The sequence below is a fragment of the Leptosomus discolor genome, chromosome 19 (assembly GCF_034619465.1).
Source record: "Leptosomus discolor isolate bLepDis1 chromosome 19, bLepDis1.hap2, whole genome shotgun sequence".
Lineage (NCBI taxonomy): Eukaryota > Metazoa > Chordata > Aves > Leptosomiformes > Leptosomidae > Leptosomus > Leptosomus discolor.
In genome coordinates, this window is record NC_141409.1 from 3,471,920 (window position 1) to 3,496,791 (window position 24,872).

Below are 24,872 nucleotides of genomic sequence, written 5' to 3' on the forward strand. Positions count from 1 at the left end.
CTTAAACACTTATAACTTGTGTTCTCCTTTTGTAAAATGAGGCGTTTGCCATCTTGGCTTTGTGGCATCTCTGCAGGTCACCCTTTTTAAATTGCTCTGAGGCACTTACATGGCAGAGAAGTATAAATCATTACCACTAGGGACTGTTTGGGGTTTTAGGAGGGTGGTGTCTCTGAATATATATGGATTTATGCTCTAGTCTCATGGGCTGGATGTGTCTGAGGAATTTGCTTGAAACCTGACATCCAGCCCAATTATTACAATCAAGTTAACTCCTTATTCTAGTGTGCAGCGGCTGAGGAATAACCAGGCTGCTGGCAACCTGTTTGCGTTGTCTGGGTACAGTGCCAAGACATGGTCAACATTTTTGCAGGGGCTGCTGAGATTTGAGAGTATCCTCGCCTGTTCTGAGCAGCAAAGAGCCCACACAAGCAAACTCTGTAGTCACTGGCCACTTCTGGGCAGCGCCAGCTCTGGTGTCTTCTGCGGCGCTGTGGAGATGCTGTGGGAGAGGGGCGCTGGTGGAAACCAACAGGTTCCTGAGTAGCTGCCTCTGAAACTGAGTCTGTAGGATGTGCCGGGTCCCAATCAGCTGGGGGGCTGTGCATTGGCTTTCCTGGTGTCTTGGGAAGGTTCATGGCTGGACATGGTGATGGGTGATCTGATGGGTCCAGCCCTCTCCTCGGGCAGGTAGGCCGCCTCGGCGCTGTGGAGAGCAGCGGTCAGTGGTGCCGGGCTCTGCTCGCGTTTGGCCGAGATCCTTATCTCCAGCTTGGTGTCTGGCAGTCCCGCACGGAGCCAGTCTGGCACAGATTGGGTCCTTCTGCACTCAGTTCACACCATTTCCTAATTTCTACTTAGGCAAGAGAAGAGCGAGGATTTTTTGCAATTCCTGTTCTTCCTTTTTCTCTCCCCAGATACAGTCAGGCAGCATCCGTGAAATTTGTGTTTCATTTCCAATGGCTTGCTCGAGATACTGAGACGCCACGTAAGGACTCTGCTTTCCTTTTCTGTAGCAAGACAGGTCTTAAAGAATAGGCACTGCTAAAAGGATCCCATTCCTCATCCTGATATAGTTGTAAAGGGTGTCAGGAAGTGAAATTAAAATATGAAAGAAACTTGAAAAATGCTTCTTCCCTTGTTTTAAACAGAAGAACGAAGCTTACTGTCCGGCATCTGCAGACTGTCAGTGGCCGATGACAGCTGATGACACAAGATTTCTGCAATATGGAAGTATCAAAATTATACAAACAGGCTCAATCTGCTATGTGTCATGAAAAAAAACCCTGAATACTTGAAATATCCTTCCTCCAGTTCCCTTTTTCTTCAAAGTAATCCCTTTGTACACCAGGCCAAATCTGTCTTTTGACATTTGGAAGGGCAGAAAGTTGGCAGCCCTGAGGTTAATCCTCATGACCTTTGCATTAGTTAGCTTGCGGTCTTCGCCCTCCTTCACGTACAGTTAGCTTGCTGCTGCTTTCAGAGACAGGGAAGCTATTGGATGGCCTGTAATACATTTTTGTGTGTGTAGATCGATATCTGTGTCTCGGTGCACAGCGGAATTGTAATTATTCTTTACTAGATCCCTTTTTGAAGCTCAGATTGATGTGTGAGGGCTTCAGAGCTTGTAATTATTTGTACAGTTGTTTGGAGAAGGAGGCTATGCCCTGCGTGTTTGTGAGCAGATCCATTGCCACGTGCAGATAAACGAGACTGAGATCTGAATTCCAGTGTCAGCCACGCAGTCAGGCTCCTGGATTCCCCATGTCTTTCAAAAAGCAGATTTGACTTCAGGGCAATATCCCGGAGCTAAAATGACAGAGAAGAGTCTAAATTCTGTATCCTTAAAGATAAAATTACACCTTTGGCTTGGTGTTTTACTTTTGGGGCTGTTCTGTAGAGGCTGAAGGAGAAAGATAAGGAACGTGGGCTCTTCCTTGGAAAAGATGATGATAACTTATGTGTAGATCCCTAATTTGAGTCTTATCCAGGTCAGCTCTAGAGTATATTGTTTGAATAAACAAAACCCGAGTACTAAAAATAAAACCATGAGTTCTGAGTATTTGCTTTTGTTGAGAAAACCTCATGAGACATCGCTGTGAACTCATACTGAAGGCTTCAGGCTTTCTGTTTGCAAATGGTTGGTAATAGGCTGCAGCGTAATTGCTCCTAAGAGGCTTGGCTTTGATTTCTTCAGGGATGGACCATCTTGTGTATTGCCCAAGAGCTCAGCCATATTAATCGTGTTTATGCATCCGTTCAAAATTCTGCCTCAAAGTGCAGTGGTCTTAAACACAGACAAGCTGTGTGGCTGTTATCAGGTCTGAATGCTAATTGCTCGGTGAGTTGTGTAATAGCTGGGTCGTCACACGCACGTAAAAGCCGTGTTCGTATGGCTTGGCACCCATGTAATGCTTAATGATCTGATTTTGCGTTTTTCCATCTGTAGCACCTATGTAACTGCTCATTTGCTCATTTGATTTTAATGGGTTCTATTAAATCCTCCAAACAGTGGGAACTTGGGAGCCGTCTACTTCAAAGTTATGACTTAAACCATTTGCAATTATTTTTTTTTTTTATTTGGACTGTCCTGGTCCTCCAGTCTTCAACCCACCAAACTCATTTATTCATAGCAGTACTTTGATATACAGATGAAGTTAAACAAGGAGATGGTGGAATTGTGGTTTAACTCTTGTTGCTAGTTTTACACCTCTTTTTGTCGGCTGAAAGAACATGTGCTGTGTTACAGAGCTGCGAGCCTGAGGGAACACTTTTCCATGTGGCAGTCTTAATGCTCTGTTGGCAAGTCCACGGGCTTTTAGGAAGATGGTAAAGCTTTTGCATCGCTGTGATTTTTAGGAATCTCTATCTAACGTTATCTGGACAATGAGCTTTCCTGTTGGGAAAGAGGAGACTGGAGAAGTTGTCAGTAAAATCACAGTTAAAATCTTTAAAGTGCTATGCTTTTGTCTTGTTTCTGCAACTTCTAGACGTTGTGCTCAAAATGAGTTCTTCTAAGACTTTCCACAGATAAGTGTCAAAGGGCTGAGGTGGGTAGGATATATTTGTTTTCCAAAGAAATTATCTTTCTTTGCAGGTAACTGAATTGTTTCTTGGCTCAGAGTAAGAAAGGATTTTGTTTGGCATCCCCAAGCGGAGAGTGATGGGCTGCAGTTTGCCGTTCAGCCTCTCTTCCCTCCTTCCTCCTCTGGCACGCGCCTACCGGAGCGTGCTGCTGGCAGGTGGGATCAGAAAACAAACACCCTGGTGCATTTTCTGATTTACTTTTACTCTGGCTTTATTCTGTGTTCTTTCTCCCCTCCAATGGCTTAGTCTTGTATCCCTTTACACCCCAGGACTGCACAGAGCTGACAGCCCTCCTGGAAAAGCTGAACAATTTTCACTCATTTATTTCTGTGTCAGCCACAAATCTCTGTGTAAAGCTTGTTCTAAAATTAGCATATGGAGCAGAAACAAGATCAGTGCTAAAAGGACAATGTGTTTGGACTTTCTTGCAGGAAGGTAGTTTCACTGGGGTTGTGATTAATAGGTGTCACAGGTTGAGGCTGGACCGGCCACTAACAAATGACAAATGCTCTCTATTAACCCCTCTCCCCTCCCAGAAGGGGAAGGGAGAGAGAATAAAGGAGAGAAAAGAAAACTAAAACAGCTTTAATGAAACAATAACAATAAAAGAAAAGGTAATAATAGGAAATAATGAAATATATATAATATGTACAAATATATACAAAACCAATACCAAACCCAACTCCCCCCACCCCGATGACGACACGTCCCCACCACGCTGCAGGGCTGGCACTGGGGCAGTCCCAGGCTGGACTGGGCAGCAGACAGGGATGGGATGCAGGAGCTGGACTCAGGCACTGGATTCAGGGATGCACAGGTTGGAATCGACGACAGAAGGACAGACAGAGTCCTCCTCAGATGTTGGCCATTGAAGAAGAGAGATTGACCCTCGTGATCCCTCAGCTTTACACTGAACATGACGTCTGTGGGATGGAACACTCTGTGGGTCAGGTTTGGGTCACCTGTCCGGTTCGCTCCTCCCTGCAGGGGCAACCTTTTTCGTGCTTGTGACCCTTTTCACTCCCACACCCCAACACGGGGTACAAGATTTAGCAGTGACCTTGGTCGCTGTGAGAACAAGTCTAAGCAAGGGCCCCTCTGCATCCCATTCCTTGGTACTGACTGTAAACGCCAGGCCTTGTCACTGCTGGGAGCAGTCACTGCCTGGAAAAACGTGCTGCTGATTTCAGAAAGTGCCGTTAGTTAGAGGAGACTGAACTGAAAAGTAAAATCACTGAACAGAATTGCTTCTGGTTTAGCCCAAACCAGGACAATAAGAGCTGCGTTTTCTGCCGGAGGTGCCTGCAGAGCCCTGGGTGCTCAGGGTTCATGAGCCATCTCCATAGCATGGCAAGGCTCCAGGGAAAATGGCTCCTTAGCACTGACTTCAGGGGATGGTGGGAATGTGAGGGCAAAGTGAAGTGGGAGGATGAGAGGAGGCTGTTGCTAATGGAGGGGAAGACGGGGAGAGTTCAGGTCTCTGGATTGATAACGTGGGTATCTGGGCATAGGTTTAAAAATGTGCAGCTACTGGGAAGGACCCTGTGGTGGCTGGATGTTAGGATGAGAACCCAGTAATGTGGGATTATTCCCTCTATTTAGCTTCAAAATGGGCCGTAATTAATTAATGTTGTCCCGATTGGAAACTTCCTTTTAAGTGCACAAGTAGTACAGCAGGAGGAGAAATGCGGTGGTCTGTTTTCTGTTACCCTTTTGAGCTGACAGATAATCGCTGTAATTATTCTGGCACATTTATGATACTGGGAAGTTTTATGGTCAGGAAAGGTGGGAAATAATGTTATTGGAAAGATACAAGTATGATTAGATTTCGAAGCGATGTTTGTATGTATCATTGCAGCTGCAAAAGATTAAAGGTGCCAAATTGGAGATAATACACTTGCAGCTCGTAGAAAGCTTGCTTGATTTCTAAGTCAGTGACTGCACCACTTGATGCCAGGATCAGCAACAAAACACGTAGCAAAAAAATGCTGCTTCTCATATAAAGAAGAAACTTCTCTTCTTCTCACATTTCCACTCTATATAGCCCTTCATTTAAATAACATCTGATTTCCCCTGAACCAACACAATCAGCACCTCCAGAATAACTCTGAGACCACAAAAGCTGTTATTCAGATAACAGTTCTGTAGTGGGTGTAGCTGTATCGGTTGTTATATATATATATATATATATATCAGCTGTATTCAGGTACCAGCCCCAGGTTTGGGATCCCAGTCCGAGAAGTGCCGGCGAGGCCGCGTACCGTACCGGCGGTGTTTTGGGATGTGCTGTCCATTCCCGTGGGCTGGAAGCTCCGTCACCTTCAGTTTATTTCTAGTGTTTTCAAAGCAGCGTGGGGGGAATGGTTACCACTTCTGCACATCTCTGAAGTGGCTGTAGTAGCTACACACTAATCTGCGCTTACCCAGTAAGCTGTGTGATCCTAACGACGGCTTGTTAATGTGTTTTCAATGAAAGCCGTTATATGAAGGAAAAGCTGGTTTTATTTGTATAGCTTTGATTCTTCAGGAGTTTTAAGGTTGTGAGGGTGCCTTAATTCAGGTTTGTTAGGCTCTAGTGGAGCTTAGTAAGGTCCCCTTGGCAATTTCTCTATTTTTCTGCCTACTTTGCCAGTTAACTACATGAGGAAGGTGGAATGACCAGCCGTGGGGAGGCTTTGGTTAGAGATGTGGTAGAGCTCTGCAGCAGCCACTACCTTAATCCTGTTTTTAACCAAAGGAAATAGCATCTCTTCAGTGCATTCAGAGAGATCTTCTTCATCCTGATGAGTCAATTAGGAGAAGAGATGGGTGCTGGGGAGGCTGGATTGCCTGGGCTGTATTTTCTCTTCCACTCTGAAACTGAAGTGGACTTTGGAGTTGTGCAGCATGATGAAGCTGCAGCCTAGCCGTGCTGCTCTGTTAGTCACGGTCTGAAAAACGAGTGTTCCCTCTCTGTGTCCTTATGGTATTGTGTTTATTCTAATGCTGACAGGCAGTGTCCTATTGATAAGTTAAATGTGGCTTGTGGAGAAAATATTGGTGCTCAGGCTCTGCTTTTGTATTAATCGTGTTTTCTTCAGCCCCCTGACCTGAGCACAGAGGACAGCCTGTATTCCTGCTGACACTTTAATCTGAAATGTCCTGCTGCATTTGCTGCTTCTTCCTGAGAGTCGTACCTAATCTGAGCTCCGGCAGACACGTGTGGAGCTGACACATGCACGTCTCGCAGAAGAATTTTTTTTTATCAGTTGTGCTCTGGCCTTCGTGCATTACAGTCACATGCCAGTGGCATTTCCCAGGGGATGAAAGCAAAGGCTTGTTTCAGGAGCAGGAATTTTCCTGCGAGACCTTCTGGCAGAAAGGCCATGCTCTCTGCTTGCTGTGCTGTGTTATTGCAAGGAAGCACATCTTCAACCCCATTCTCCTCTCCCTGCTTTGTGGTCATTCATTTATGACCATTAGTAGTAACAAAGAAACGGTGCTTGGAATTTAATTACATCACTGCTTTTGGAGGCTTTATAGGCACATTGAGCGTGAGTTTGGTAAGTAGGGCAGTAAGCGGCACTTCAGGGCAGCTGATACACAGAGCAGCCCCTGACCCGCTTTGCTCAGATTGGGTTGCGAGGCAAGGGCAGGGGTGAAAACAGAGCGTGGCTCTTATTTCCAGTTCACCTGGTTAGTGCTCTTTCTACTCTTCCTACAAAGGACACTGGTTAATGAGGCCTGTCCCAGGGAGTGATACATGATGGAAAAGAGGTTTTGTTAGTATATAGACTCTGCCTGTCTTGGGCAAATCTTTGTGTTCTGGTGCGAATTCTTTGAAAGTAATCTTCTAGGTCATTTGTCCTTGGTGCCAGCAGTCCTTGTCACTGTCCTAGGGACAGGCGTTAATCCTGGCAGGGGAAATGCTCCATCCAGCTGCACCGTCAGGCGGCCTTAAGGCAAAGGACAGCTGTGTGTGCAGCTCCAGCAGCATGCTCTGCCTCCCCTCTCTGAGACGCTCCTTCCTCCTCTCTCGATGGACTCCCCCGTTCCTCCTTTCCTCCAGACTAAGTGACATTCAGCTCTGTGTCAGGCAGGTAACCGGAGACTTCCCTGTCCCGTCCTCTGCTTCCACGTGAGTGCCCTGGCACCGACACGGATGCACAGCGTCGGCACAAGCGATCTGCCTTTGTGCTGCTCTTGCCAAACGCTTGTATTTTCGTATGTTGCCCTAAAACAGGACAGGTCCCCTGTGAAATTGTGCCTGGTATTACAAGAAGTGCACGATCCCTGTTTTTTTTCTGCACTAGTACTCTGTTAAGAGGGACCTAGCTCCTGCCTTGGGTTTCTTTTCCTCTTTAGCTGTGGCATGAGAGCTGCCCACACCGGCCAGCCGTGATGCGCCGGCAAGTTGTCAGCGAGCAGGACGCATGCTGCCTGGCGAAGCGCCGGCTCCGGCACGCAGCTTCCCTTGGCAGCCTGCCCGTGTTTATGTACGCCGGGGGCTGCCAAGAAGTGGCCAAGAGAGAACCAACTGCGAGGAGTTGTTGAAAAGTTTCACGTAGTAGTGCTGCTGGGATAATGATGGCCTAAAGCTGCAGGGAGGGGAAAAAACCATTTATGTTTCAGGAGGCTGGGCAGTATAGGGAGAAATGGGGTGGGTTTGGGCATGTTTACCTTTCTTCAGGATTTTAGTTTGTACAAATCCAGCCATGGATGCTCCTGTTCAGGGTGCTGGAACTGGAAGTATCAGCTTTGTAGTCGCGTATAAATGAAATATAGTTTGGTCTGGCAGTTTATAGGAGGTTCCTTTCTGAGCAGAAGTACTTCTGTTCCCATCTTGCAGGTCAGTGCTTTGGTATCGATGCATCTGTTGGAGATATTTGGCTCTTGCAAGTTTAGCTGGATTCTGGCAGGACTCTGCATGGCACAGAGGTGGTGGCTTGCCAATGGAAGTAACACCAATCTTCTGTTATTCGTTCATCATACAGCAAAGGAAAAACAAATTCAGAGGGATCACATCAAATCCCTCATATTTTATGAACACAGGAACGCACGAATGGGGAGATCCAGTTTCAGAAGAGGTTAAAGGGAGACAATCCAGTCTGGAGCTCATCCTGGCCGGTTGCCCTCCAAGCAGGAAACGCTTTGCAGTACCCAACATGTCTTAACAAATCTGCACGATGTAGGCTTTCTCCAGAAAGTAGGTTGGATATTGTAAGGTCTGCTCCTCAGTGAAACACCGGTGTCAGCTGGTGACTTACATGCCGGGAAAAGGCAGCAGTAAGCGCCAGGCACAAGAAGCAGATTGCAAAAATAGCTGCCATCTAAAAGCCTAAAAACGATGGGCTAAAACAGGGGTAAAATAGAATTCTTTTAACTTAGGGCATCTTATGAGGAGAAGCAAGTAGTTCTAGCAAGGGAAGGAGAATTTGGAGAGGAAAGCTAAATGAGCCATTTTCTGCTTTTGGATCGCACCAGTGCAGATCTGTCACTGAAGTCATTTACACCAGGATAACCGAGAACCTGTCTCAAAGCATTTCAGCAGCTGGAGGGGATTTATTTAGATGGAAAGAATGTGTTCGGCATAGCTTGGCCAAATGACACCTACGGTGGACTTGGCAGCTGTTAGCAGGTATTTATAGGATGTAAACAGCAAGGGGAAGGAGGATGAAAACAGAACAAACTGTGGGGGGACAGAAAAATGGGATGAAAATGGGAAAAGGAAGACTTTCACTGCTTAGACTGCAAAGCATCCGTTCAGGTGGAATGAACTAAGTGACATGCTCAGTATTAATTGGAGAAAGCATTTGAAACCAGAGGCCATGGTTTTGTGCTGGTAAGAAGGCAGTCAGCCTCCGCTGCCGATTTCTCTGTTTCTGTAGTGGTTCTGTAGAACGGACAGGGATCCCTCTCCCATTAGGGGATCGTTGGTTAGAAGAGCTGTTTATAAGATCAGATTGAATTTTCCCCCTCTGCCCTCTCATTTCTGATGGTAGGTCGTAGCCATTGCTTCAGAAATGAGTATTTGCGACAATCAGCAGCTTCTGAGCTTCCTGAACACAAGGTTGTGCCTCTGGTTTTTCACGTTTTAGTAGCCCCTGGCAGCCTGGTGCCTCTGATTCACCCAGTCCACATTTCAATCCATTTGTGATTTGACCTCTTCAGCATGTGGTAACAGTGGTTTCCCCAATTTGTGCTTTACGTACGTGTGTCTGCGTAAATTCTTTCCTTTACGTTAAACTTGCTGCATGGTGGTATCAACAGCTGGCCCTGCGTGTCTCCCGGCCGTCCTGATCCTCCCCAGTCGGAGATTCGAGTCTAGTTTCTTGTCATGTCAAGTCCTTTCCATATTCTGGTCATTTTTTGTGTTACTCTTTGTCATTTTCTAGTTCTGCTATTTTTTTAATTTTTTTTTTTAGGGAGAAGTCTGAGCTTGCTCGCGGTTTTCAAATTGCTGGTCCATCCTGGATGTATATTCTTATGTTTTCTGTTTTGTTCTGATTTTCTTTGATTTCTTTTGAATTTGCACTTAACACTGGGTTAATATTTTTCAGAGAATATCCACAGTGGTTCCAAAAATCTCTCTGTGTGGGCAGAGCTAGTTAAGAGCTGATTGCTGTAGGGGCATTGCTACTTCTGTTTTTCTCTTGTCCCATCAGCACTGACGTTCATCTCGGCTGTTTGTCACTTGACTCTGTCATTGCTCTGGGTTCCTTCTGCACTACTTGAAATCAAGGAATATGTTTACTGTCCTGAAGGAATTTGTATCATCCTCAAACATTGTCTCCTCACCTGCTCCTTTCCTGGGTCAGTGTGCAGACGAAACTCCTGCCTGCTCATCGCTGCTTGTCTCTTCTTGCTCTTTGTTTTCCATCTTCCAATTCGTTATTAATCCATGTGCTGACCCATCCTGTGATCCGAGGCTGGCTGAGTTTCTTTGAAGAATTACTGGAAAAGAAACTTGTGTAAAGATCTCTGAAATCCAGCCGTTCTTGGCTGCTGTGGAAGAACCCTAGTAGATTTTTTTGATGCATTGCTCCCTTAAAGCCGTGTTGACTTTTCCCTCGCATATCCGCTGGCTTGATTCTTGGCTTTGTTTTCATATCATGGCCTTTCATGCTGAAGTCAGGCTGGGTGGTCTGTATTTTATAGGGTCCTCAGGGAGTCTGTTTGAAGATTTCTGCGTTCATAATGTTTGTTTCTGGCTTCGAAGCTTGTTTAGCAATAGATTGGCAGTGCAGCTAGTGCACACCCGAGTTCCCTTAGAAGGTGGCATTCGTGTTGTTTTGCTCTTGCAATGGCTGTTTGTCTGATAATATCTTTTTTTCTTTTCTTTTCTTTTCTTGGCACAGGGGGTGCTCCCAAGTGGGAGTTATCAGAGCGCTGATTGAAGCTGGCATCCCCGTAGATATGATCGGAGGAACGTCTATTGGTGCTTTCATGAGTGCCTTGTACGCCGAAGAGCGCAGCTACAATCAGATGAGGATCAAAGCTAGGCAGTGGGCCATGGTAAGCATCGGAGATGTTGCACTGCTCTCCTCAGATGGAGTGCAGGAGCTTAACCACCAGCCTTAGCAGGCGGCAGCGCGCAAGCAGCCACCCAAGGCAAGTGCAGCCATCTGCGCTGCGGCGTCTGCACGGCGAAAGGGCCCTGCCCGGCAGCGAGGGAGCGAGCTGGGAAAGCTGCTGGCTGTCACGCTGGCAGGCGAGGCGAGCTCCCGAGGAGGCAGGAGTCAAGTGCTTGACTTTGCACAAATTCTAGGGCACTATAAACATAGAGTGATGCTGTTTAAGTGTGTTAGCCTGTGTTTATCTTTGTTTTATCTTCTCTTTTTATGTGCTGGAATCTGTTTCCTTTCCAACTCTCAACAAATGTGTTTCTCTTTTGTATAATTTTCTCTCTTTCGTTCTCACATGCTGTCATTTTTCAGTGGAACTGATTGACAGAGGTAATCCTTCTCTAAACTAAATACAAAATGTGTAATTCACGGTGTAGCCTGAGAACTCCAGAGTGGTGGTGCTTTGCTTCAGGAGAAGTTTTCAACTTTAAGTATTTAATACAAACAAAGATAGATTTTTCATATTTAAATCAAGTTTTGGGAAGGTTGTTTTAAATAGTGACTTCTGTGGGTGAATTTATTTATTGATGAGATGTTGGGGAAAAATTGTACTAGCAGCAGATTACACTGGTTCAAATTGACTAAAAGTGACGATTAGTGTTATTTCTGAAGTTGCTCGTTACAACTTTGTATTGTTCCTATGAAAACCCCATTTTCGTGTTGGTTTTCTTATTGAAAGGGAAGCGACATGGGGAATTTTCTAAATTAGATTGAGATCTGGGTCTGCTTAGATCTTGAGTTTTAGGGGGAAACAGGAGTCTGTAGTTGGCATATGTATATTGCTTACCTTTCCCAAGAGTCTTCTAACCTGACAGGGCTTTGAGACAAAATCTACTGTGTTTTGGTAAGATACCACTGACTTTGCAAGCGAGATAGTCTGGGGCATTAAAATACACATTGAGGCCCCGGCATATTTGTGCTGTCCTGATGGGCAGAGGACCGTGGGACTCTGTTTCACCTCCCTGTCACTGTTTGCCAGAAGAACGTGGATTTGGTGCTTTTTATTTAAGAACTGCCTGTGCCTGGCTGGGTTGGGAAGCACCTGAAACATCAACTATGATACAGGGCAGTTCTCTGGCATCACGAAGGTGCAGGTGGCTTGAGATTGAGGACATAAAACCAACCGTACTGAATCGTATCAGACGTCCGTTTAACCTTGCACTCTTTATTTCCCACATCAGTCACTACCAAATGCTTACGGGACAGCATCTGAGCAGGGTGAGCAGGTGGTGATACCTCCCTGCAGTGTTTCCCAGTGATCCGGGGCTTGCTGCCCTCTCCCTCCCTTGCTCTTGGTTAGGCTGGAGCAATGGAATTTTCCTCCATGTGTTTGTCCAGAGGATTATCTCCTCTCGTTTGTTAACTTGTCGGATCTCTTCTGTGCAGGGGGTGATGCAGGGCTGGAAGTGCTGTTTTCTGGGCTCCTCAGGGCTGTGCTCCCATCGAAGCCAGCTTCATTTCCAGCATTGCAGCTCTTGAGCTTGCCAGCCTAGTCTGGAATCACACTCGCTTTTACCAAAAATAGGTAAAGATTAAATGAAGAAATTTAATCTGTTCGTTAACTTTTGAACACAAATTGCCAAGCTTGGAGAACATTTCACAAAGGAAAAGGCAGGTTTTGGTCCAGCCTCAGGCTGTTTCAGATATTGGTACCTTGAAATCTGCAAATAAGTAGCTGGAGGAGAGGTTAATGACCTCTGTTAGAGCAAACATTTCATCTTATTAATGAAGAATGGATATTCTTGAGGTTTTTCATGAGTGTTCTGACGAGCTTGCCAGGTCCACATCCAAACCAGAAATTGTTCAAGGGTTTGAGAAGAAAAAAGAAAAGACCGCTCTGTTTGAAGCCCTTTTCACTGTTAACAGCACGGTCCAGCAAAATGGTTGCATTGTAAATTGAAGAAAGCCATGAAAACGCTCTCTCCAAGTTCAGATCACAGCTAATGTACAAAGTAGCTTGAGGGATTATAAATCTTTTTAACAGTGGCTATTCTGAGTTACTTTCTCCTGTATTGTGTTGTAGCAACAGTAGACTGAGCAAGGAGAGTGGCCCCTTTCACTGAGCACTAGCTCTGTGTGTAATAGCAGGGAGGTTTGTTGGGGATTCATAGAAGATCCACCCAAAGGGACCGAGTGTGAGCGAGGTGACAAACCCAGCAGATAAGCCCCAAATTCCCACTGTCCAAAAATTGCTGGACTGTTCCTGCTGTCCTCCAGAGCGGTGTCACTGCCAGGACCGCTGCAGGAGGCGACTGCTGCGCAAGGGATGCTCTGGGGAGCGACCTTCCTTAAGCCAATGTTATGCAAAAAGGCTTGAGCACTCGCTGCCACAGAAGCTGCTGATTCTGCTCCTCTAAAGCCTGTGAGCTTTTGCTGGTGAAGGTTATTGCTGAGTGCTCTTTGTGCAAAACCTTGCAGCTTGGCTTTTTTTGCCAGTGGGGTTTTTTGAAATGTCTTCGTTGTGATGGATTAGGTAACTCTGATACTTATTTATTTTTTTAATCCGTCAAAATAAATGCTGGTTTTGTCCTGCAGTCATTTCTCTTTTTGGTATTTTTAGAGATTGGTGTGCCTCTAGTTGTACACTTGGGGCTGGGAGAAAGGATCTTTTTAATGGGATGTGTTTTCTGGACCTAGTGAAGCAGCAAAGAAATAAATGACTCTCTTGTCAAAATACAGAGGGATATGAAAATTACCAGTCAGGCTAGTTACTATATATTGCCTCTGTGTGTTTTCTGTACCTGTGCTTAACCAGCAAAACAAACAAAAGCTTTCATGTTTGCAGATTGTTGGGTTTTGTTGGTTTTTTAATTGGAGAATTAATATCTCAAAGTGTAAGTCATAGAATCACAGACTGGTTTGGGTTGGAAGGGGCTTTAAAGACCATCTATTTCCCACCCCCCTGCCCTGGGCAGGGACACCTCCCACCAGACCAGGTTGCTCCCAGCCCCATCCAGCCTGGCCTTGAGCCCTGCCAGGGAGGGGGCAGCCACAGCTCTTCTGGGCAACCTGTGCCAGGGTCTCACCATCCTTACAGGGCAGAGCTTCTTCCTTACATCTAATCTAAATCTCCCTCTTTCAGTTTGAAACAGTTACCCCTCGTCCTGTCACCACGCTCCCTGATAAAGTGTCTCTCCCCACCTTTCCTGTCAGCCCCATATTTCACAAAGAATGGAATATTCTGCTGTTGATAGGAATATGGTTATAGGAATGTGTAGCTAAAAAGCTTCCCATAATGAGAATTAAGAATTGCTGAGTAGGATGCTGCAGTCATTTGCTGTCTGTGATTGCATGACAGCTAAAATACCCGTGGGGGGTTTCTGAAGTCACAGTCATGAGATTCTCCCTCTCCCTAACTCTGCTCTAGTATTTCTGCATTGGGAGATACTGTGGTTTGATGAGCTGATCTGGCCAAAAATGTATCACTTTTTTTTTTCCCCCATTCTGCTAGTTTCTGTCCAGCTCAGCTCCTTGAGCTGCCTGCTGCAAAGGCAGCCGTGCTGGCCCGGGGCAGCGGGGAGGCAGAACCATCAGCCTCAGTTTGGGTCGGATCAAGCTGCTGTCAGGCTGGATCTCGATACCCTTCTCGATCCATTATATCTGCTCTTTTGAGGGAAAAAAAGCTGTTCTCTGCTGTACCGGGATGATGCCTACACCCATAGCCCATGGGGGACCGGGGGCAGGTTGAGGATGGCTTGGGAGCGTGGCGGAGGAGCGCGGTGGCAGCGTGCGGCGCCCTGCGGGGCTCAGCAGGGACGGGACGGGGGCGGTGCCCGCGCGATGGGGACCACCAACCGTCCTTTCGCTGCAGAAGTCGGAGGGAGAGCAGCGTTAGGAGGTGCCATGGTTTGGAAATCGCTTTGCATCCCACGCTGTTTTGTTTTGTTTGTACGCCAGCTCCTCCTGTAGAACAGCAGCGACAAGGACAGATCCCTGCAAACAAACACAAAATCTGAGCTGAGTAGGCAAACGTTGCCAAACTAGGTTGGTATGAAGAGTGGGCAGGATGTGATGGGAAAGAGCCCTCCTGACCAGCGGAGATCAGCGAAATAAACTGGTCCCAGTCGCCCGGGTGAAGGGAGTCTTGGTTACTGTGACTTAGCACTGGTTCAGGCACAGCGAAAGGTAATAGGAGTTAAAGCAGCTTTGGAGTGCACAGTGAATCTGAAATAAATAAGAAGTTTGTTACAGATTGCACGTTAATGAATGTGCACGTATTGTCCCTTAAATTGGGCCGATGAGCTGCGGCAGAGAACCTGCTTTGGGTGTCCTCCAGCCTGCTGGTGCTCGAGGACGGCAACGGCCTGCCAAGGTGTACTCTGCTGCGGTTTGGTGCTTTTTAATGGCATCTTTAAAACTTTATCAACCAGTTTGGAAGGTTTTCTTCACCAGGCTTCTCTTTTTTGCAAAAAATAAAACAGGGCAGATTGCTTTTCCCTTGTAAACCAGCTGAAGTGTTCCCTCTGGTTGCCTTTCAGATGGAACTCTGTGTTTGAGATTAACAACAACAGAAGACAAAAATACTGGGTGTGTTTTTGTCAAATCTTAAAAATTTCTTATATCAAGAGGTGCAGGAAAAACCTGTTTTCAGGTAGTGATAAGGCCAGATGGTTCATATTTGCCACTACAATTGTTTTATTTGGCGTGTTGAAATTAACCCTAAACCAAGTGTTATGATTTGGGAAATTCAGATGAAAGGCTGTATGCAAAATCCAGACATGCCTATTGCTTCGAAATGCCCAGTTAGGCACGAAACCTTCCTCTTTCTACCCTGTAGCGACCAGCTAATGATCACGGATCATGCAGATGGCACGTTAACGTTACAGGACTGGAACATCTGAATCTGATTGTAAACATACAATTACTTACCTTGCTTCTCTCCTTTACCTGACTGAGACGGCTACAGTTTCTTGGATGGATTCATGTAAATTTTCCTCTACTCTTAGATTTCTTAATGGTTTGTCTTTAAATCTCAACTTCCATTTTCTGTAATTCCTGCCTTCGGGACAATGTATCCTTGTCTGAAACTGTTGGCCTGAGTTCTGTTTTTATTTTGTCTTTAACATTTTTTTTCTTTGTGAATTCCGTTGCTTGTTTCAATGAAACTTGATAGGCAAACACTGAAGAGGCACTAAAGGAAACTCTGGATGCTATCTCTAGTAGTTTAAAAAATATTTAATCTGTTCCTCAGTTTTAAATTTTTGTTCTTGCATCAAGTTTTCCCATACCTCTGCTTTTTTTTTTTTTTTGTACTCAGGAGCATTGAAAAATCCTGGGATGATCCTGGGTTTTGACACCAGTTCACCACCGTTCTGCATCAAAGAACAAAACAGCCAGATAATGCAGTTCGGGTTCCTTTTTGTTCATCATCCTGTGCGTTTGCTCTTGTTCTTCTGCTCTACAAGCAGAACCACCTTGTCCCTACCTTGAAGTTGCCTTATACCGCGGGGTAGCTTTTAAAAATAATTCTAGGGTTGAAGGTCTTTTTAAAAAGAAAGCTCATCTTGCAGCAGAGCCACAGAAATGAAAGTTCATGAGAAGTTAATGAAAAATTGCAAAATACCCGCTGTCTCCCGAGAGAGGTGGTAGAGGTGCCTTAAGGCTGCGCTTCCCGTCACTGTGCTGTCGGGAGCTGAAGCTGCGTCGTTCGGTGTTGGCCCTTGCGCTGCTGGTTAGTAGAGAAGTGTGAAGCGGAGCAGAAGTCAGAAGGCTCTGCCTGCCTTTCCAAAGGGTGATCTTTAAGTTATCTTGAGAACGGTAGGTGGTAGCAGCTATTCTTGGAAGGCTGAGGGAGGCTGTTGGCCATCAGCGTCAGCTAAAAGGGCATTTTCCAGTTATAAGAAACGAGAATATTAAGAAATAACCGTTAATTAGAAGTATTTTCTTCATGTACAAGATTACCGTGAGCATTGATTGCAGGGAAAATGGAGAGGCTCAGCATTGTAAAGATCATTTGCAAGGATAGCCCAATGTTTGGTGCTGAGTTGGAGAGATTTTTCGTCAGTATTAAATGAAGGACTTTTTGTAAATGCCTCTTTCCCTGATTTAATCATTCTAAGTAATGTCAGAGACCAAATCCCTATTTTAAGTACAAAACTAATTCCATTTAACTCTGAAGCTGTGGGTAGCAGGTCTATACTTCGGTTGGCACACTGTCCTCACCCCATCAGAACGCAAAATGAAGATGTGAGCGAAGGTGACAAGTTAGTATTTGGTTTTGTGCTAAGGCTTTTACATTCTCCCACGTTTTGTGTTTGTATACTCGGTTTTAAGGATTTTTAAATTATTTTTTTTTTGTATTTGGACATGTGTGCTCTGGGCAGATACCTCATATATATTTAAAAGCAGCTGGAGATGACAACACGGGCCAATCCTGCTCTTCTTTAAGTCATTGCTCAAGTAAAGCGAAGGCCAGCTGTTGATCCCAGACCCTTCACCAGGCTGCAGGCTTAGAGCTGTTCCGTGCTGTAGGTCTGTGCCTGGGTGTTGCTGTATTGTCTGTTCGGTTGTTTGTTAGTTGTAGAGAACATGTAGAGAAAGAAGGTATTTCATCTAGTAGAAATATTTCATGCAGTGAAACCCTATTTAGTTGCAATTGAGTTAATTGGGTTTTTTTGGTCTTCTACTGCATTTTAATTGAGTAGAATGGAAATACATTAATTTTGTTAGGATTTATTCGGATTTGAGACAAATGGCATGGTTATGGGACAAACACAGTGTCCATAATGCCATATAGTTTAGAATTTTCATAGTTTTATCTTGTAGGCTAGTGCACAGATGTGATGCACTTGAAGTGGAAAAAAGAAAAAAAAGAATCTATGAAAGCTTCGTTACAGTATAGGTGTGCTTGGGAGAGACAGGTCTGACAGTGCCTGCCGCTGTCACGTAGTGTAATGGGGCTCTGTAGTGCCTGAAGAAACCTCGTGTGGTTTGGTTTATCTGGCTTGTGGAGGGTGCCCGTAGCAGTATCTAAACGCTGGCTGCCGAGCAGCGGGTGAAGAGCACCGTCACTCACCTGGGGAATGAAAAGTAACGGACACTGATACACAGCAAGTGTGTTTGACGCTCTCTAACGTGTGACTGACTTAACCTTGTTGCAGTCCCAGAGGATCAAATACACGTTTCTGTAAGTGCTTACACTGAGGCAGGTAAAAGATTTAAGGCTGGAAGAAAAAGTAGGTGTGATCTACAAATAAGAAGATATGTACAAAGATACAGATTCCTGTGTTAGAGATTTGTGATTACCTTTCCACGCTGGTGAACCGCACGTACGCTGTGGAAAGGATGCTGAAGAGGGAGATAACTAATAATATCTTTTTGTTATTGAAAAAAAAAAATAAATCAAGAATCAAACTGCACCGTTTGTGTGCATTTGTTAAGGCAGAAGCCTGTGCCCGTGCACACAGCTTCAGAGGGACGTTTAGATTTGTGGGCGGAAGGGAAGCAATGCAAATGTACGTTCTTCCGTAGCCTTACTGCAAACTGGCTACAGGGTTTGCTGCTTTTTGTTTTAAACTTAGGGCACTATACAAGGAGTTACTGGTTGTAGTTTTTGTAGTTTTATTTCCGTCCCCTTGACAACTTTTGTACTTGCAATAGCAATGCTTCCAGCATGTTGGCTGTAGAATCTGGAATACTGTGTCTCTTGAATTGCATACGTTAATACATACGTTACTATGGATTCTTGTGTGTATTTACCTTTGAAATACCTTTTTTTTTTTTTCTTTTTAGGTTATGAACTCAGTGTTTAAGACTATTCTAGACTTGACATATCCAATAACCTCTATGTTTTCTGGAGCGGCTTTTAACAACAGCATCAACAACATCTTCAAAGATAAGCAGATAGAGGTAGGTTGCTTATTCACTTTATGTGCAGTAAATGATGTCACAGTATTCCGTTGTAGCAGAAATAGCTTCTTCCATGCTAATACGGGATATGGGGCTGTGGGATGACCGAAAACATGTTAGAACTGTAAATATGATGTTACGTGAATGTAGGAAGGAGCCTATTCTTTCATTTTGGTGGATTTAGAAAACACAAGGAGGAGATTATTTGTAGCTACTTCTGTTCTGTTTGACAAAGGCATCCTGGTGTCTGAGAGCAGAAGTTAAAACTCTGTCGCTGAAGTAGAACTGCTGAGACTAATTTATCATTATTTTTCTGCAAATCAGGTCTGAGAGACCCTTAGGGCACATCAGAAGAAGGTCTTGAAGAGGGTAGCAACAATGGGTTTGGCTTTTTTTTTAATTTTATTTTATTTTTGAAGCTAGAGTGAGGTTTTATGAACAGCCTGTTGAAAACTGCGATAACATCAAAGCGCATTGTTTCCTGTTGTGTGATGGTGACCTTTTGGTAATTGCTAGATGTTGTGTGGTCTGCCTGAGCTGATAGCCACGTTCAGAGTCCCACCTATCCTCCGTCCCTCAGCAGCAGCCATTTATAAAGCACATTATCAGTGGTTGTCTTCCTAGATCACCAAGCTTAGAGAGTGCTTGGGTAGTCTTGCAATCTTACCTCATTTGCTGTTCTAACCAAATTATTTCTGTGTTTGGAATCCTTGTGATGAAAGATTATGTAGCAAATTAGCACTGTATAGAATTTAAATGCATCTATTAAAAATATTCTAAAACATTGCCTACTTAAATGCAAGTATGAAAGTGATTAATCATCACATGGCTTAAAATAGCATTTTGCTGTGCAGAGTGGATGGTGCTGGAAACAAACAGGTTTGAGAGTGGTAAGTCCTTCTGAGACTGGAATTATTTTTGTTTTGTTATTTGGGCAGCACCAGCCGTACTCTCATTACTTTAATCATGCGTATCCCTTCCTGAAGTGCCCCAGCTCCTACCTTTGGTTTCAGCAGTGCCTGATAGGAAGCACGTGATTGTCCAGTGACTAAACCAGCTCCGCTCTGTTTGCTTTGGCGTAGCCAAGGAGCTGCCTTATGCAAAGCACTGAGACCTTCTCGGTGGTGGGAAGCACAGTCTTCTCTGAGTGAACTTGGTGTGAAATGTGGATGGTACGTTGCAGTGTGAGGCTGCAGGATAATGCTGAGCAGAGCTTTGAGAAGGAGTGAGTGACAAAACAGAAGATCTCCTCTGAGCTTAGGTGGCCCCAGCTTCCCCTGCTCGGTAATCACTGCGTTTGATTTCAGCAGTCAGTTTACTGCACTTCCCTTTAAGATGCAGTAGATCCTTCCTTACAATTTTTAGCCGCTGTGATTGTATGATCTATTCTAACCTTGCAGTCACAGGAAGGTCTTGTCCAAGAGAAATCCAGTTCTGAGACATGCAATAGCATCATCTTAGTGCTGAACCCTTCAGTCTGCTCCTGAGGATTTCCTTGTGCTGGAAGACTTCCATCAGACAAATAAGGAGAAATGTTGTGTAGCTCTTCAAGGAATGAGGCAGTTACTCCTTCATTGCAGTTCGCGTTACCAGTGCAGGTTAACCAGTCGTGTCACTGGAGAGATGGAAATTGAAAGCTGCTGAAGTGTAAAGGATAACCTATAAAGTAACAGAAGCTGAACTAAGAAACATTAAGCCTTGAACAAATGTTTTCTTAAAGCCTTATTTCAAAGCAGCCAAACTTCAAACATCCATCTTTTCTCAGTAGTTGGAGTGTTTTTGGAGGGGGGTGGGTAGCAATGATTTCCAACTGGAAATACATATTAATTAATAAGAGTTAATTATAGCTTTACAAACATGGGTTGTGTCTGGATGCTTGGCCATAACTGCTCCTCCCTGGGAGGCTCCACAGTGATCGCAGCAGAACCTGAGAACTTCCTACCCAAGGGGCTGGGGGGGCTACTGGCCCTTGTGTCTTTATAAAAGCTTAAAATTAGGAAGCACTGGGCCAGATCCTCCTTTTTACTACCCGTGGCGGTGAGGTGGCACTCCTGCACTTCGCGCATGTGGCCTCATCGCTCTTCTGCATCACAGCCAGGGAGCAGAAGCACTTACGTTGATCTGTTATTTCTGACATTGAAAGGGAGGTTTCCATTTTCTCTTAAAGTTGCTCTCTAACAGCCCTTTAACGTAGGTGTCTCCTGATTCCCAGCAGTGCTGTTTGTGGGGTAGCCCTGGTTACCAGCAACTCCCACAATTGCTGCTACAGATGTCAGCCAAAGGCACACCATGGGAAGACATCAGCTGGTGCAAGTTCTTCCAGGAAAGCACGCAGAAATATCCAGAACAGGGTGCTTGAAAGATATTTCTCGAGAAATGCAGTTACTTTCCTCTGAAATTACCCATCCTTCTGGGAGAGCACCAGGCTCTGGACTTTTTATCCCCCATGCCAGAAGCACAAAATGGTCTTGCAAGTCATCTCAGCTGGAGGTTCAGCTGTGAGGAATCAGAAAAGACTGTTATCAAGTCATATTTCAGTCTTGAATAATGCTGTCTCCAAAATAAATGGAACAATATATGAGAAATGCAGCCTTTATTATTGCGTGATAGGTCTTGGTTTAGTTTCCTTCGTGCATGTGTTTGCATGAATATGAGAGGAAGTGCCAGATAGACTTCTTCCCCTGTTTTTGCTTAAAATGTAGTTGATGCACTGAGATCTGCAATCATGAGAATATCTTTAGCATGGAGAGGCACCCCTGATACTCTCGTAGTCACACTTTATTCATCCGCCTTCCTATGGCATTTATACCAGATGGGTTGTAATACTTGTGCAGCATCTGTTAGTCCTCCCCAATTCTGCCATCTTTGCAGAGCTGCTTAAGAGATTAAACTCACTAGGAAAAAACCCTCCTTCTCGGCAGTTCAGAATTTCATATTGAACAGCACGGAAACTTACACCAGAAATACAGCCTGACCAGAGAGGGAGTGGTTCTCAGCTCATACCGATAGCCAGAGTCCAAACCGTTGTTTGGCTTGAGTTTAAGTCACGTCGGAGCTGTGCTAGAGAAGATCCGGACACCTTGTCCCGTGAAGGGGCTGGCTGGCTGGCTGGGAAAGCAGGTTTCCCTCTTCAGTCTTCATTCAGCTTTGCTGGTTGATAGAGAACTATCAGCTGTTGTTCTCTGGTCGTAAGTTCAATTTATTCAAACAAGTCCTCCTCCTTCCCCGTCGCAGGCTACTCTTTCACTAGGCACCATGGAGACTTTCCAAAACTATCCCCTCCCCAACAAACTCCTGTGCAGCTGGGAGGTCACCTTCCTATTAGTTTTTTCCAGCTAGTGGGATGTGAGTATGGCCACGGCTGAAACAAAGAGAACTTCCCCTGCCAGGGGCAGGGCTTGTTGGTGTTGGTCTAGCCCCGTTGAATGAACTTGTAAAGCACTTAGCTCAGCCGTTGGTTTTGTATATCATCATCCTTCTTGCGTACCACCCTCCTCACTGCTATTTCACCCTGTAATATCTCAAGCAACCTCTGGGGTCTTCTCAAAGGTCTACCTTGCAGGATCCTTTGTTCCTGTAGGTGATGCTGCAAAGCTTTGCGTTGTCCTCTCTGACTCTAGGCAGCTTTGTGTCTCAGCAGCATTGCGCTGCATCTCCTGCTGAGATGGCCCTTAGCTTCATCACGAGGTACAAACTGGACGTCATTTAGTCAAGAGGCCACGACTCGTGTTCTTCCCCCTTTGTCTTGGGCTGTGGTGTCTCAGGAGCTGACGCTGCCTGCTACAGTCTTAGGTTGGGGTTATGGGGAACTGAGTAGTTGTGTGCTCATCCATGGTGAGTACGATTGTGGAAGACTTGCTCTGTGTAGTGGAGGGACACCATCTTGAGTGGAAACAGTTGGGTGAAATGCAAGAATGGCCGTACTGGGTGAGATCAAAGGTCTTTCTAGCTTGGTGCCGTGTCTCCAGGGGAGGCCAAAAGCAGCAGGCATTTAGTGACCTAGTTAAGAACCGAATACGTAAAAGGTGAGTCTTCCTTTCTCATTGTCCTCCAGCAGTAAACAGCCTGGGGATCTCTTTAGATGAGAGTTATCATCAGACCCCCACACCTCATCTGAAAGAACAACAGATATCAGAAAGAAGGTGAACTCCTGGTTTGAGTGATGAGGCCTCTGTGTTGCCCTGTATGCTGGACCATCTTCTGGAACAAGTATTTTTTGCTGTTAAAAAAAAGGAAATCAGGATTTTTGTCTGCCTTGGTTCTGCACAAAGCGTTCGCATAAGAAACGAATTTATGAACTTAAACACAGGGCTGATGGGTTTTTCTCCATCCGTGCAGGCGTTTCTGTCTACAGCTCTGTTAAGCTACAGAGGTTGTTGCTTTGGTTTGTGTTAGGCATGGGTTTTAAAGTGCAAGGTTACAGATTTAGTAAAATTGGGACCTTTTCTGTTGCAGGATCTGTGGATTCCTTACTTCACGATCACAACTGACATCACTGCCTCAACTATGAGGGTCCACACAGACGGTGAGTGTGCAGGCAGCCTGCTCCAGCAGCAGGTTCTAAATAGCAATGTGAGACTTCAGTGTCACCCCTTGTTCCTGGAATTTTCCTTGCCCTTAAGTTTGTCTTTCCTTTTGTTTCTCCCTTCTCTGTTATTTGCTGAGCACCAAACTGTGGTTGTACACAGATAACAAGGACCAGAGCTGTTGGGAAGAAATTAAATGAGATGCTTTATTCACTGTTTAGAGGGAAAATGGCTGCATTGACACTGTTCTGTTTCCTTAAAACATGCCATGAAGTGCAGGTGTTTTAGCCATAAATCAGACCTAATGCAACCAAAACATTTTAAATTCCCTATAAATGAAGCTGTTTTCCCAATAAAGAGAAACAAAGAGGACTGGACACAAATGAGAACCCAACCCTGTGTCTGAAGCAGAGGCTGGGTTGGTCCGGTCCTCTTTGTTTCTCTGGTGGAAAACTGTAACGTACTTTACTGACTGAACAGAGCAGAAGGATCCGAGCTGTCTGCTCTTCTGTCAGGATGTGGTGGCAGCCCTGTGGGACACTTGCTTTGTCTTTTCTCTATTTGGGGTAACAGTGCAGTGACTCAGGCTTCAGTGAAGACAGTACAAGCCTACCAGGTGCCCCAGATATTTCCTTGGGTAGCTGAAGCCTTTGCTGCCACGTCTCTGATGTTTTGTCTTTTGAGCTGGTGCGGGGAAGGCTCTCCATTCCTGCCGTTAGGGCGCGGGTTACAGAACTGCTGTACTGCGCTGACACCAGGGCTTTGTTGACCAAGGACAACCAAGGGAGCTAAAACAAGCAGAAAAAGGATTAACCTTCTTGGAAGTTTTGTATTCCCATTCTGCAGCAGGTTAAGCCAATTGAGGTCAGGAAACTCACTCCATCCAGCTGCTTGTCCCTGCGGAAGTTTAATGTAAGGGTAGAAATCAGCTGGAGAATGGTTATGGTCATCTCCAGAATGCATTGAAAGGAGAGGAAGGACGTTCCCAGCTGCTGCAATTTCCCATCTTGGTTTCATCTGTAGTGTGTAACACAAGAAGTCACCATTTTTCTTGGGGTGAAGTTCCAACTCAACTAAAACTATTAATAACAAAACCCAAATCTGCTGGTATTGACCTGTGCTAAACAGTGGGAGTGCTTAGGTTATAATTAGGAACAAAACTGTTACATATTTTAAAAAGAAAATGGAAAAAAAAAATCAATTCCCAGTTTGCTGGAAAGAGTTGCTGTTTGAAGCACCAAGGGGTTAATCACTGAGAAGTGAGCTAACACTGCGAGTCTCGCTTGGTTGTGACATTTTAAAGATTTTCTTCTCAGACAAGACTCTTGGCCTCTTTGGACATGCAGTGTCTTCCCAATTCAGCTGATGCAGATGTTAAGAGAGAAATCAGTAAATAAGAGCCTTAAAGCAGAATGTTTTACAGGAAACAGATCAAATCAATTTCTACTTGATTAAAGTTTCTAACGCTTAAAAGATTATGACTCTCTCCTTCACAGCACTGTTAACAGAAATGTCCTAAGCAGAGATACAATTGCCACCAGGCACTTGCACTGGTTTTACAAGTGAAAACATTTCCTTATTACAGAACAGAGAAAACAGAATTTTTGGGCTTCTGCAGCATATATTTTTCATGTTCAGCTCCTCTAAAAGTCCGGGTTTTGTGGATCTCTGTAGAACATAATGGCTCTAGCTGCACTTCAATCTGCTTATTCTGTCTATCCCTTTGTCCCCAGGAGAAGCCTTTTCTGTTCCTTATCAGGCTAAGCTCAACAAAGCACTAAAGATGATCCCTGCAGTCAGGCATATG

The 24,872-nt window shown here is 45.0% G+C and overlaps 1 protein-coding gene across 1 annotated transcript in view; it reads left to right on the forward strand.

The window, feature by feature from the left end:
* The window catches only part of PNPLA7 (patatin like domain 7, lysophospholipase), a 127,972-nt gene that overhangs the window by 82,179 nt on the left and 20,921 nt on the right, over positions 1–24,872 (forward strand). Inside the window, exons 26-28 of the mRNA XM_086475571.1 lie at positions 10,425–10,581; positions 18,423–18,539; positions 22,995–23,064. Coding sequence (XP_086331697.1) covers positions 10,425–10,581; positions 18,423–18,539; positions 22,995–23,064 — 344 coding nt within the window. The remainder of the gene's footprint in view (positions 1–10,424; positions 10,582–18,422; positions 18,540–22,994; positions 23,065–24,872) is intronic.